The sequence below is a fragment of the Haliotis rufescens genome, unplaced genomic scaffold, assembly GCF_023055435.1.
Source record: "Haliotis rufescens isolate VD_foot unplaced genomic scaffold, xgHalRufe1.0.p SCAF_14, whole genome shotgun sequence".
NCBI classification, from domain to species: Eukaryota; Metazoa; Mollusca; class Gastropoda; order Lepetellida; family Haliotidae; genus Haliotis; species Haliotis rufescens.
In genome coordinates this window covers 19,342,173-19,357,854 of record NW_025963824.1, presented here as the reverse complement: position 1 = coordinate 19,357,854, position 15,682 = coordinate 19,342,173, and the positions used below count along the sequence as shown (strand labels likewise).

At 37.2% G+C, this 15,682-nt stretch overlaps 1 protein-coding gene across 1 annotated transcript in view; it reads left to right on the top strand.

Moving 5' to 3' along the window:
- The first annotated feature begins 210 nt into the window (after positions 1–210).
- Positions 211–15,682, top strand: part of LOC125379140 — an 85,905-nt gene continuing 70,433 nt past the window's right edge. Inside the window, exon 1 of the mRNA XM_048395107.1 lies at positions 211–425. Coding sequence (XP_048251064.1) covers positions 276–425 — 150 coding nt within the window. The 5' untranslated portion in view covers positions 211–275. The remainder of the gene's footprint in view (positions 426–15,682) is intronic.

The following is a 15,682-nucleotide window of genomic DNA, read 5'->3' as shown; positions in this document are numbered from 1 at the left end:
GCGTCATTGAAAATAATCAGCGATTTGAACAGTTTTACACGTATGACGTTCACAGCTGGAGAATATCATAAAAAAACTATTAAAAATTTTGTGATGCAGTGTGGATATATCTGCACATGAGTGTTGTCTTTAATTTTGTCAAGACATAACCCCTACTGTACTCTACCGATAAAATGTTTCGTCGTTATTTTTGGAATGACAGACGATCACTGATAAGAATGATAAGCAGCTGTGTGGAGTGATTCGCTTAAATATTGCCTTCTTCGTCGTCAATCATGTTGAGCGCAAAGCTTTCTGTAATAGTTATGGTAACTTTCGTGACAACCGCAAAGACAGATACTCCATGCTGCACCCCTCCTCAATTCTCAGGAGTTGGTCGGATCCTGACAGGGTCAATCAACAGAGAAAACGACCGGAGCACAGAGGTTAGTAGTTTGAAACATATAGAGACTGGCACAAGCCAGACACGTGTTGACACGTAGTAAGTATTCTCTTCTGGTGGAATCATGATTTCCCAGGTTTAAAATTCCCTACTGCATGGTTATTAGTATAGGTTATTTCCTTAATAAGACGAGTTCATTCAGCAAGAATGACGAGGGTCATCCAGTAAACACGATTGAAATTTGTATACAATTGGTAATATACTCTTTAAAAAACGCATACATTTATACAAGGAACCGTACGAGGTATTGAGCCAAAATGTTGCGGAGAGAACACTTGGTGATTGTAGTCATCTCACTTATCGGTATATAGGAAAGGTCCAAGGTCAGCTACAATCAAAAACAGGTATGTCCCCTGTTGGAATCGATAGCGGGCTGACATCTCCTGCCCATGGAAAAAGACGAGTAAGCGAATCACATCCTGGTGAATGATAGCCCACTCGGCCTTCAACGGCGTAGCTGTCTATCCAAATCATCCCACAGGTGCTCTATCGGGTTTAAATCCGGGGACCTGGAGGGCCAGGAGAGAACATCAACGTTGTTGTTGTGTAGACAGGCTCTTGTGATTCGTGTTGTATGCGGTCGAGCGTTGTCATGCTGGAATACACCGTTGCCGTTGGCTGCATTTGGGAGGACGTGTGGTAGGAGAATTTCGTTGATGTTTCGTTGAGCCGTAAGATTGCCTTGGATATGGACCAAACCTATCCTGCCATGATGAGAGATATCCGCCCACATCATAACGCTACCCCCACTAAACCTTTCCACTTCCTGTAAGCATTTCCCGGCGTAACGTTCTCCCCGACGTCTGTAGATCCGTGCTCTTCCATCCCCTCGAGGAGAAATGTTGTTTTGTCGCTGAACCAGACATCTCTCCATACCCTATGTTGACGACACCAAGACAGTCGTTGTTGACGATGTTGTCGACTCAGGACGCGTCGAACAGGACGTCTTGCTCGTATACCTGGTGCTCTTAAACGATTTCATACGGTCTGGTAGAACGTTCTGCGCAGTCCTGGCATTTGGGATTCGGTTGAGGTGGCTGTGATCGTCCTTTCACGTAGGTGGCGCAGTCGGATGTAGCGATCTTCGGCGGGGTGGTTACTCTTGGTCGTCCCGACATTGCCCGATCACGTGTTGACCCATGCTATTGAAACCGACCCCATAGCCCTGTGATGGTGCTGGTCGCTACATTGTTCCACCCCTTAATGTAAAAATTACCCGTTATGTACATTTTTAAGGGTGACGTATTGACTCTTAATGTTAAACTTTTTATACATAAAACTAAAGATAACCTCATACCTTATTAAGTTTAACAAAGTTTGCACTGAATACAGATAACTGTGTGGAATCAAGAAGGACCAGTTTGCACAATGTAAAAAGAGTGACCTAGAAAATGCAGCAGCGGTAGACTCTAAACGATTCTGGGACATCATAAAGCGTGTGTCTGGACGACCGCAACGACCCAATCCTATTGATATACGAGACTGGGGGAACTATTTCTCGTCGCTGAATTCTGAACCAATGGGTATTCAGGATAATGTTGGTGAAGTGGAGGACATAGAGACATTTAAAGGTTATGTGCAAGAACTGATGATTGACATATTAAAATCCCCAATAACCAGATCCGAAGTTTTTGAGAGTATCAGTGCCAAGAAACAATTAATCAGCTGGCCTTGGCGACATCTGTGGAAGCCAATGTACAATCATGGTTTGAGTGCTTTAATGGATTAAATGTTACAATCCATGTACAGTAATATAAATGCTTGTGTTCATTGTCTACAACGAACAAATGATGTTGAATATCTTGCATGATGACTGTTGTAAATGGGAAATGCCAGTCAATCTATCGAAAACAACAATAGTTGTTTTTCAAAGATAGGGGAGGGCTATCACGTTATCAAAAAATGGTATTATGATGGAAATACGTATGAAGTAGTTATTGGATACAGTTATCTTGGCTTGTATTTTAGCAATAGATTACTGAGGTCGAATGCTTAAATAATAGTGCAATTCGGGCAAGAAAGGTGTTCATGGTCCTGTTAATTAGTAACTATACATTCCTTGAAACCATACTCGCCTCACTTTTACTTCAAATGTTTTGATATAAAGATAACACCAATACTTTTGTACGGGCCTGATATTTGGGGGTTCAGTGAACCGAGTCTGGCAGATGGTCTATTCAGTCGCTCGCTGTTGTGAAATGTGTCAAACATTGGCTGTCTCTTTATAATATGCAGAAATCTCGTTCACCCCCAAAAATGTCACAATATGTTGCGGTTTTTCGATAAACAAAGCCACGTTAATTGGGTAACGAAACTTAAAACTGTTATTTTCAGATTAGGATGAGGTGATGTCTGGTACTTTCAAACATGTGGTAATTAAACCATATTTTTAGATATGTTACGTCAGCGGTTAATTTTTTTTTCTTCAGATTTGTGATAGTGATTTATATGAAAGCCTCAAATGGCTTATTATGCACAATTTAAAACATCCATTTCATGTGACCACTATTTGAGTAGTATAACTGAAAATAGACTGAGGACCACATTGACTAGTTTTCGGCTCAGTTCTCAGAATTTAGAAATTGAACGTGGACGACATTTCAATATTCCTCGTGAATTTAGAAAATATAAAGTTTGTAACCTAAACCATATCGAAAATGAATTTCACTTTTTGTTAGTTTTACGATGTTACAGCCATCTGAGGCAAAGTTTTTCCATCTTTTCAAATATTCTTAAGTTTAATACACTACTGTCATCTCAAGACTCTATTATCAATATGAATACAGAAACGTACTTGCTTTACGCCAATGCTGTAAGAACACATATAATCTAACTTTGATAATATGCCGAATGTGGTGTATTATATACTGTTTGCACGTAAATTGTATTTCGTTTTTACAAATAGGCCCCATCTCCTACAAGAATTGAATAAAGTGAAGACTAATTATTCGTAATAGAATATATTCTTCCTTCAGGAACAACAAAAACTAGAGGGATGGAACTTGTGTAAGTGCACTGCACCTTTCATATTCCATCAACCTCTCAAAAGCGACAACCTGGTCGTTATTTGTAGGTTTTCTTTATGGGTCATTACTGACGAATTTGTTACATCTTGGTACAAAGGTGTATCTAGAGACACTATACAATATGACTGTATTTACGTTACCAACTTGCTTCCATGGAAACGGTTAGGGTATCTGCAGAGCTGATTAATCGATATTCAGAGATTTCATTCAAATTTGGTTTTATTGTAGACCTTATGTGTAACCCTTAGTCGTCAAGTGATTACAGTCCACGAGGTTGTGAGAATATCAGTTTATTCAGCAAAGGCATAAAGAAGACACTCCTGAAACAATTTAAAATCACAAAATATCAGAATCGATGCACATTAACACATTAAATGTTAAGTGTTGATCTCCTTCTTAAGAACTCATTACATCATTACAGTAGATACACAAATATATTTCTGCCTCGATACTAAATCTAATCAGTGCAGATGTAAAATCATTAAATCATATTATGCATAATGAATGCACGACATGAACATATTATATAGATAAACTATATGCAAAACATACCCTGTGTGTGACACGAGAGTGTAACATGCTTTCTGCCAGTCGTCTCATTCGACAGTCACATGACCCTTAATACAGATACAATATTAATTATAATATTGTAAATAACATATAAATAATCACAGCATACACATGCATCACTGAAATACTACTTCAGTCATTCATACAACTATCAATAAATACGTGCATACCTCCAGATAGATATGTACAAAGTCTGGAAATAGACCAGATTTGCTAAATAATAGCATCAAATACCAAAATACACAAAATACCAAATAACCAATGCATTGAAATATAAAATATATGTATAGATAAGCAATACTCATGAATCAGACCCTAATCTCATCACACTCACCTCATTCACTCAACCTATCGTTGTTTATGTTTACAAGTTATTTAAAACCTATTTTATTAGTTATGTACTTGATTATAACTATGATTGAAAGCATTATGTTTAGATTGATATAGATTCATTATGATTACTAACTTTGATTACTTCAATCCATTATGACTTGCTGTGCAGTGCAGGTGTGTGTGCAGCATACGATTACCAATGGCAGGTGAGAAAGCGATTTGAATTGAAAGGTATACTAATTGGCTACCAATAGGTAAACCTAATGACGACTAAACAATAGAACAAAACACCTTTAGAAGTAAAATAGACTGGACCATTGACCTTTGACCCAATAGAAGCTTATCAGTAGCAAATACTGATAAGGACACAACTGATGATGGACAGGAAACCAGGAACTGACACAACCCTCTGTTGAATCAACAAGCTGAAATCTACATTAAAAATACTTACATATTTACAAGTTGCAGAATTAACACCTACTACATACTTCCTCCCCCCAGCAAAATGATGTCCTAATCATTTGTCATGGGACAGGGACAGCAGCATACTCTTGGCTGTGACGTCATGTACAACTCATGTACCTAATAAGTGAAAGCAGCTCGACTTCTCCAGTCCTCTGGAACATCACTTCTACAGTATTTAGGTACAATGAATTTCAGGACTCACCCGAATATGTTTTCTTACCATCATGGCAATATAACTGAACATCTGAGTGGTCGAAATCTGGTTGTTCGATTTCGTTAAAAGGGATATTTAAATATATTTTTTGCACACAAAGAACATTTTATTACAATACCAATGGAATGGAGTCCCCTGATCGGTCGAAATTTTGATAGTTATTTAAGACGATTGTACCATACTAAGCAGTGCTCTTTATGAAACTAGGTGTGGATGGTCAGCACAACATACATTAATTTAACCTTATTCAAAAATTCCAAGATTGCCTCACAGTCGCCATTTCATAATTTACAGGTCTCAAACATCCAAATGAGTAAATATCTATTGATGAATTCCTTCTGAAAACCCTCATCAATATCTTTTCATTAGATTATTTGTTTATTGTAGCCCCGCAACGAAGTTAGGGTGTATGATGAAAGGCCGTCTGTCGATCTGTCCGCAGAAAATAACTTTCCAAACAATTTCTTCCAAACTAATTGACTGATTTCAATTAAACTTTGTACACGTGGCCACTTTAACATGTTGTTGGGCACATTGCGATTGTTTTGTGTTTTTTTATTTGGGCGGAGTTATTGTCTTTTATTACTTTGTCTGGACAACTTCTAAACTACTACATCGATTTCTTTCATGTATGTACGTAGGTGAAGCTACGGACACTGTACGACATGCCTTTGTTTAATTCCCTATAGGACAGTTCTAGTTAGCTTAATTTTTATCCATACATGCAAGATGTCCGAAAGGCTTATGTGACGCATTGCCATCCGTCTTTGTATGGCGTGCGTCATCCGTCATGCGAAATCTATTCACAATCCAAAAATATTTATTCATAAAAAATAACGAAACGTGAGCATTTACAGCTCACCTGGTACATGTACGAAGTTCCGTGGAGAGCTTATGTCAGCTCCCCCAGAAGATCGAATGGACGGTTCCTAACTGACATGAAATACCATATAGGCCGTATGCCTAATGTTCATTTTCGTTTCTTTCGATCGACAATGGTCTTACTACAGGAAATGCTAAACTGCTATAGAAAAGGTATAGATATATAAATTGTAAGTGGCTGTAGTTGACTTTACACTGTACGTGGGAAACCTACGGGTTTTTTAAATCCAAAAATCATTGTATTGGAATTCTTGTCGATTGTAATAGCTTATGATTCTGGTGTATGCTTACCTGTCACATCCGTAATACTGCAACAAAATGTCCATCATTTTATGCTTAAAACTCTGATAATGGACCATTCTAACAACCATCCACCAACTTGGTCTCAATTGAGTTTTATCTTGTAATATGCTTAAATATTTTTCTGGTTGTAACAATGATTTAATACCAGCATAATGCTTGAGAAAGTGTGAAGAGGAAACTTGTTGGTGCCAGTTTTGCTGAAATATGTCTAATAATCTTTGTTTAAATTTGAGCAAAAATAGTTTTTCATTACCAGTGTCTTGTGAGATCCATACAAAAGAAAATCCAGTATTAAATAATATGCTCTTTACACCAGACACCCAATTCGTTTTCCCTTCATCGTCTAATTGTTTTAACATATTGTAACATTGAAATGGTACCTGTGAGCTTTCATTTTTAATACTTTCATCCAATATTTAACAACAGCAGCTGGCTATGTACGTATATACTACAGCGACCAGTTTCACCAAGTACTGCCTTATTTAAAGCATATTTATCAATGCATAAAAACTGCTTAAAATACAAAGTGTGAACTTTCTCAATGGATTCAAAATATTTAATGCCCCATATTTCCGAGCCGAACAACAAAATGGGTAGAATTTTACCATCAAATATCGAATTTGCTGTTGAAAATGAGATATATTTATTTTCCTTGAATAATTTATAAATAGGAAACATTGCCTTAGATGCCTGTAGCGCTAATGTCTTACAAGCCTTGGACCAATTTAATCTTGAGGACATTAATAGTCCTAAATATTTATAATAACTTGCAACTTTTAAATGTTTATCACCATATATCCAATTTTCATGCTTCGATACAATTCCACCATTTCTAAAAACAATAACATTGGTTTTGTCAAGGTTTACTTCTAAACCCCACTTAATACAAAAGGACTGCAATACATTAAGCTGTTTCTGCAAGCCTACCACATAGTAGGCCACCAGAGCAACATCATCCGCGAACAACAATAGCATAATATCCATAATATCTTGTGTCACAAACCCACCATGATGACATTCTTTGTAAATTTCAGAAACAAGTTCGTTTTTAAAAAAGATGAATAAGACTGGACTCAAGATGCATCCTTGACGAACACCATTGGAAGTAGTAAAACAAGGAGTTGTACACGAGTCAGTTTTGGTACATGCTTTGACCCAGGAATACATATTCTTAAAAACTATTGACAGTTTTCCACGACATCCTTTAGTGATCAATAGGTACAGCAGTTTTTTTCTATCAACGTAATCAAAAGCTTTGTGGAAATCAACAAAGGCGCAATAAAACGACCTCTACATGTAGGTTTACATAAATATTTTGAGCAAAGTGACTGTAGAACAATGATATTGTCAACTGTAGAATACCCAGAGCGAAACCCTGCTTGAGCTTCAGATATCATATTATTTATTTCAAGCCAAATTCTAAGTCGTTTTTCAATAATAAATGCAAATAGTTTTCCCATGACATTTAAAAGAGATATACCTCTGTAATTGTTTGGTTGGCTGAAATTTCCTGATTTGTATAAATACATTATCATTCCAATATTCCATGCATCGGGGAAAATACCTGTATCAAGGATTTTATTGAATAAAAGCAACAAATATGGTATTAAAAAATCTCCTGATATTTTGTAAAATTCTGGTGGGACTCAATCAACGCCGGACGCCTTACCATTTTTAAGACTTTGTAATGCTTCCCTCACTTCTTGTTCTGTGATCTCACCAGATAACAATTCTTCCGTGAATGGAAAATCATTACATTCATTACACATATGAGTATCTAAAAAATCAGATATTAATAGATCAAATTCTGTTTTGGCCGTCATGCACATCGGATTTAATAAATTCTGAAAATATGAAAGCCATACATAAGGAGTGGCGAAACCGCATTATCGGTGGTTCGAGAAGGGAGCTAACTCCGTTTGCCTAATCGAAAGTTCGAGGTGGGCCCACATTCGAAACTAAACGCACTTGTTTTTGAGAATATATACTACATAAACAAACCCGCATAACGAACTCATGAAGGTCTATCTAAAATAAGTATTATGACTTATAATTGGATTAAAATGTACAAATAAGATGGCAATACAGCAGAACTCACTTCTACGAACATCGCCAAACTAGGTCGTGGGGTCATTAATATTCATGAGTTATTCCTTTTATGGAACAAGTTCTCGGAAACGTTTGAGGCTTGTATCATGTCCGAGATCAATTCAAGTGTAGACATATTTTCAGGCTTATATCGCCACCAACACTTAATTATGATTAGATTGATGTGTTATATTGGAAAAAGTAGAATGAGTGGTATTGCCTCTGTAAATTTAATTTGAAGTAGATTTAAGTTTCTTGCTTGGTAGCTATTTTTGTAAAACTAGTGTGGTCAGCTATGACGCAGTTATTCAAACTTCAAAGACTTGTGTGCCTTTCATGGAATTTATGTCACACGAAATCATTTATAAAGATATTTCTCATCAATATTACAAAATATGAATAATATATAATGTCACATAATGACAAACGTGAGCCCACTAGCCTAAATGACTTCGTCAACCTAATGAAACCCAGCGATTTAAAAATGTGGGCCCACCTGTTTCGATCACTATAAGACGGGAACAATGTGGGCCCACATTTTAGAAAATGGTTATCGGCACTAAACCAATCTAAGAAGATGCACGGATGGAAACATAAATATATAATGTATTCAAACACTTAATAAAGAATACATTTACCTTAGGGATAAGCTGGGCATTTAATAGCTGGACCAACAACGTACAGCGTGGGTGACGCCATTACTCGCAAATACGAAAACAACGGAGATAGCTCCCGTTTGAAATTAGAGTGACCTCCCTTTCCCAATATGAACCACTGATAATGCGGTTTCGCCTAAGGAGTTATATAACTGTTTTTTTACGTAACGACTTTTTTAAGTATTTTCCAGAACGTTTTACAATCTCCATAATGCGCTGCTAACTTAATTTCTTCACTCACTTTTATGTCATACAGTTTCTTCTTACGTTCACACATCTTTTTAAATTCTGCTTTTGCACTTATATATCTGTGCAGGTTCAAATCACACTTTCTAAAGTTGTTAAGGTTGGATGTGAGGGTCAACCTCAATTTACCAGATACACGAACCATCGGGGTACTCATTTAAGGTTGTAAGTTCCAATCCTGGCTACAGCAAACCTGCTGTAACATACAGAGGCCCGCACTGTATCCAACAGTTCATTCAATGCCTTGTGGAGGAAGAAATGGATATTGATAAAATACTAGATAATGTTGTTCCAATGAACTTCATGAAAGAAGAAGAAGAACAATTTGAAATGGCTACTGTTTGCCAGATTTGTAAAGAGGACCTTGGTCTTGACCGCGTTCGTGACCATTGTCACATCACAGGTCAATATCGTGGACCAGCATATCAACTGTGTAATTTACAATTGCAGTTTAGAAAGGTCAAAGGTCAAAACTTCAAAATGTTTCAACGTTTCTCTATTCCCGTCGTTTTTCATAATTTGACAGGTTACGACTCTCATCATATAATTAAACATTTAGACAACACCTATCATGTAAGGATTGATTGTATAGCAAACAGTTTGGAGAAATACATATCTTTCTCACTAGGGAGTCTGAGATTTATTGACTCTCTCCAGTTTCTGAGTGATCCCTTAGACAAACTAGTCAAAAACATGAACAATGATTGCAGGGATGAGTCTGGAATTCTCGACATGGTGAAGGCCAAATCTAAATTCAAACATCTAAAACAGGAAACATCTGATAATTGAAAATTTGAACTTCTACTGAGCAAAGGGGTATACCCGTATGACTTCATGGCTGATGAAAGCAAATTCAACTTGGCTGAACTTCCAAAGAAGGAAGACTTTTTTAGTGCATTGACAGATAGTCATATATCCGATGCTGGCTATGATCATGACAACAAGGTGTGGTCAACTTTTCATGTGAAAAACATGGGAGAGTATCATGACTTGTATATGAAAACTGATGTTTTGCTTTTGGCTGATGTATTTGAGAATTTTAGGGCCACCTCCATGGAATTCTATGACCTAGACCCTGCTTATTATTACACTTTACCCGGAATGGGATGGGATGGGATGCTATGCTTAAAATGGGAAATGTCGAGTTGGAATTGTTAACAGACTACGACATGCATCTCATGATAGAAAAAGGGTCTCAGAGGAGGGATTTCAATGATTTCCAAGAAATATGCTGAAGCCAATAATCCTGAGTTGAAAACATTAGAACATAAATCAGAAGAACCCACAAGTTATCTCATGAATTGGGATGCCAATAACCTCTATGGGTGGGCAATGTCACAACCACTGCCCGAGCGCGATTTTCAGTGGGTGTTTGCCGATGACTTAGAGACATTAGACATTATGAATGTAGATGAAAATGCAGATGTGTGATACATTTTAGAGGTAGATCTGGAGTATCCCCAAAACCTCCATGACACTCATAGTGATTATCCCCTTGCCCCTGAACCCATGGCAGTCAGTCATGAAATGCTCTCCCCTCACTCTCAAAACTTGAAAAAGGAATTGAAAATCAAAGGGAAACCTTGCAAAAAGCTAGTCCCCAATCTATTTGATAAAGAAAAGTATGTCACTCACTATAGAAATTTACAGTTTTTTATATCTCAAGGATTAAAGCTCGTCAAAATTCACAGAGCCATTCAATTCACTCAATCTCCCTGGTTGAAACCGTTCATTGAGTTTAATACACAGAAAAGAAAAGAAGCTAAGAATGAAACGGATAAAGCATTTTTTAAACTGCTCAACAATTCTTGTTTTGGCCGTAGCATGATGAATGTGCGCAAACATGTCAATGTTGAGCTGGTGAACTCGGCCGATTGTCTCAAGAAACTGTGTGCTAAAACCTACTTTTGAGGCTTTCAAAATTTTCAACTCTGATTTGGCTGCTGTGCATTTGAAAAAGGCTACATTAAAATTAAATCAACCACTGTATGCAGGCTTTTCTTTTTTACACATGTATGATTTTCATTATAACTTTATCATACCAAAGTACGGGGACAAGGCCAAACTCTGTTTCAATGACACAGACTCATTGTGTTACCACATTGAGACAGAGAATGTTTATTCTGACATGGGAGAACATATAGAGTTGTTTGATACTTCAAACTATCATAAAACCCACCCTCTCCACTCAGAGTCTAACAAAATAGTCCTAGTTAAGTTTAAAGATGAAGCTGAAGGTTACCCCATGGTTTCATTTTGCGGCCTTCGACCTAAATTATATTCTTATGATGTTAAAGCCCCAGAGAAAGATGAGAAAACTGATGAAATATTAGCTAATGCCATTAATGAGGAACAAAGAGCCATGGGAATTTCTAAAACTGTGATTAAGAGACAATTAAGACATAAACTGTATAAACATTGTCTCATGAAACATACTCAATTTAGACACCAGATGACCCAAATTCAAAGTCGTAACCATCAGCTTTATACTGTTCAAATCAATAAAATTAGCCTTTCCCCCTTTGATGACAAAAGGTATGTCTTGGAAGATGGGTTAAACACATTAGCTCATGGACACTATAGAATCAAGTCTTAGAAACCATTTCATTCCTTGTGTGTATGATGTATTAAGATAAATTGACACAGCCATGTCCATGTTATGATGTAAAAGCTTCTGTTTGAATATGATGCTACATGACTCATGAAAATACCCAAATATATCATCTCAATGATTTATGTTTGTTCATTATGTATTATACAGCTATATATGTCTTATTGCATTGTAAGTCAATGGTTAGATTTCCATATGGCTTTTGGACAGCTGATTCATATGCTGACATGAACCTATCAGAATTATTAGGATAGATGCGTCTGGCAAACAACTGAACTTGATATCGATCCACAGGAGAGCTAAATAAAGTCACGTAATGAGAATTTAGAGCAATGTCACGTGATTCCTTCCCTCTAGGAGACAAATTTTGTAATAACAAGAAGATAATAACATTCTTGTGATGAGAGGTTCGTGTGAACAGCTGTGAGATACGTTTGTCATCTTTAGCCTCGGCCATTAGGTCATCCAAAAAAATCATATTGTTGTTTCTAGCATCCAAGAAGTCATCGTCGGTAATATTGTATGGAATTCTCTTCACAATCTTGACATGAGGTAACTGTTCACTGATTAGTTGATAGAGGGGCTGCCATTGAGTATAACACCAGATGATATTGGTAGGCTTAGGTTGAATTAACCCTTGCAATAACGTATTATATACAAATACACTCTTGCCACTTGGACCAACGATCACTGCATTAGACGGGATTGTAAACGTGAACGCTTCATTTGAACTTTGCTGCTGCTGATGCGGCGGCGGCGGCGGTGTCACAGGTCACAAACCATGAATATGTCTTTTATGACGAAGTAAGACATCTCTTCTTGAAAATGTCTTGTCACATTCTGAACATGATGTTGACTCCATGACAGTCTATATCCAACTGACACTGTTATTAAACAAAGTTTTGTTTTATATAACAGGTTAATCTGCTGCAGAGAATATGTACACTATCATTGTAGTTCTTCTGTTTGTTTTGTACAAGATGGGACCGTTATCCATATTGGGGGCAGCTTAATCTCCAGCTCATTGACGGAACGATGGTCTTGCTCCAAATGAGTGACGTATGGCATTGTCTGTTCCTTATATAGCTTGCAGGTCAGCCTCTGGGATTCAGCTGTTAAACTTTTTTGGGTAGCCCATCCATTTGACTAATACCTCCTTTCTGCCCGTTCTCTTCCTCTTTTTCAATACTTTCTCTACCCGCCACATAGCATCTTCAGGTTTATGCACTTTTTGTAACTCATTCCCATAGAAACTCCCTGACACAGGGTCATCTGCCATATCTTTCACACGATATACAGGTATACCCCCTCTATAATAGTGTCCGTATACAATAAAAATCTCCTCTGTCCATTTCTTTTGATAATCCCTTTGAAATACATGTTTCAAATGAGACAGTCTCACTTGATCACCTAGTTTGAACTTGAATGGTTTCTGTCTTTGCCTTGGGTGATATTTAGGTTTTACAGATTTTTTCTATGGGTCAATATATTGTTCTGTCCATACCTAAGCTTCATTCTCTAATGTTATGTCAGTAGGCGCACGCTCTTTCAATGATCTGTGAGGTCTATTGTTGAAGTCGCTTACCAAATCTTGTAAAATGTTTAAATAATGATAGGTCTGTTGGTAAGTAAAATACCTATACATGGTTGTCTTAAGAGTTCGAATAACCCGCTCAGCATAAGAAGCTTTGGTTTCATTCTGTGTCACATAATAAGGATGCCTTTTTGTTTAAAAAAGGATTTCACTTTCCTGTTGTTAAACGCACCCCCTTTATCTGATCGAATAATATTAGGTAAATCTGCCTGAACACATATCTTTTTCAAAGCTTTAATGACACTATCAGGGGTTTTATTTTGCATTGGTTCAACCCACAAATACCGAGTAAAAATGTTAATTACAATGACAAAATATTTAAACCCATCATTGTCTGCAGGATATTAGATACATTTGCTAAGTCTATGTCCCATATGTCATTCAGTCCAGTAGCCACGACCCTATTCAGTGTTCGAAATACCTGCCTGCCCGACCGTCCGAGACGGGTTGATTTCAACTCTGGCTGCCAGATTTTCAAATCCCCCTGCCCGACGGTCGGGTTATATTTTATATGTGAAAATATTCAAAATATTTCCCGATGATAAGCATTAATTCACATGTAAAGATGAATGATAAAATGTAACCAAAAATAAACCCCGTTAGCTTATCCTGAGAAACATATGATGACAGTGGGCAGGCAGGTTTTGGTCAGGGCTGGCAAGTATTTCAGCTAGCCAGTCCTGTGGTCTGGCTGAAATTTTTGGGAGTTTCATACCCTGCTCTTTTCCTTTTGAATTTAGATCTCAATGGTCGCTGTAACGTGTAAGCGTCTTGAGAAGCAAGATACTTCTTAATGTGATGTAAGCTGATATCAAATTTTCCCTCTTTCTTGACAATATGATAAAGCTTAGTTGGTCCGGAAAAGGAGCCTGGGTGTTTCGGGTCATAATAGATGTTAGACAAATACACTTTCCAACCGTCTGCTGGCATGGTTACGCTTGTACTGAACCCAATTCAATGCACACACCACTTATGTATAGTCAACTTATGTCTCGCATTCAGAGGATACGCGAAGTTGATACAACTGGTACATACTCCCGGCTATCTATCTGGAAGAGATCATTCTAACCCACTCCACTTACAACGCGTATAATAACACTGCTTTGCACTGATCCCCATAGAAAGGGGTGACAGGTTGTTGAATGACATATAGTGTCCTATAGCTATTGTCGCGATTATAGTGAATTACCCCCTACGCGATAAACCAGTCCACTCAAGCGCGCTTTCATTGGCTGCAGGCGTGACATGTTGAGACACGCACGGCTAGGACTAACTCGTTTTATACACAAGGCGAGGTTCCCTTGTTAAGAGTTATATGGTTAGCCTCGTTTAACTATATCTTTCGTTAAATTCATGATCATTTCCACGCTTATTATTGTTTTCCCTTACACATATACATTTGATATATTGACTCAAGCAAAAACAGTTCAAGATTATGCTGATACACGATCGACACGTCACACATCTATTTTTAGCACGAGGGCATTTCCCTGTTACTATAAATAATGAAAATCCCCCAACTCCCCCGACTTCCGGTCCAGAACGCCCTTTTTACTATCATCACAAAGCAACGTTCTCACAATCCACAAAGTATGAGATAAATAACTAAATTTATCCATAGTTGCACGACATTGACAAAATTATATTAAGTCAAATTCAAAAGTGCCGACTTAACGGTTTTGGAGTGACTCTGCACAATTCCCGATAAAAACAGCACTTTGTTTTGACTAAGAAAACGTAGACAGATCCGGAAAAGGATATTTATAAGAACATAGACAATAGTTGTCGGGTAAATGATTAAAGCATACACCTTTATTATCTGATAAATGATAAAAGTATATATATATTGATTGACACTAACACGATGAACATTAGTTATCAAGAGGATAACATACATCCTAGCTATACATTTCCTTAAATGTGATTCTTAGGCAGTGACCATTATGTGTGTCATGGTTTTAACACACTTATATTAGATACAGACTAACTTGGTCACCAGATTCTGGTATTCAGTGGTTTGGCATTCAACACGAAGGTAATTATCTCTGTCTGAAAACGATCCTGATATGACATACGTTGTAACAATCTCTATTCCTGTTTGCATTGTTCATATTGTCCACATGTACTGTTTATAATAACAATAGTAAAAAAAATTCATAAATTATCCATTTGACCAATCAAAAGTAATTGATTTTCTTCATCATCAATCTTCGATACAACTTTGGAGTGACTCAAGATGAAACATGCATACT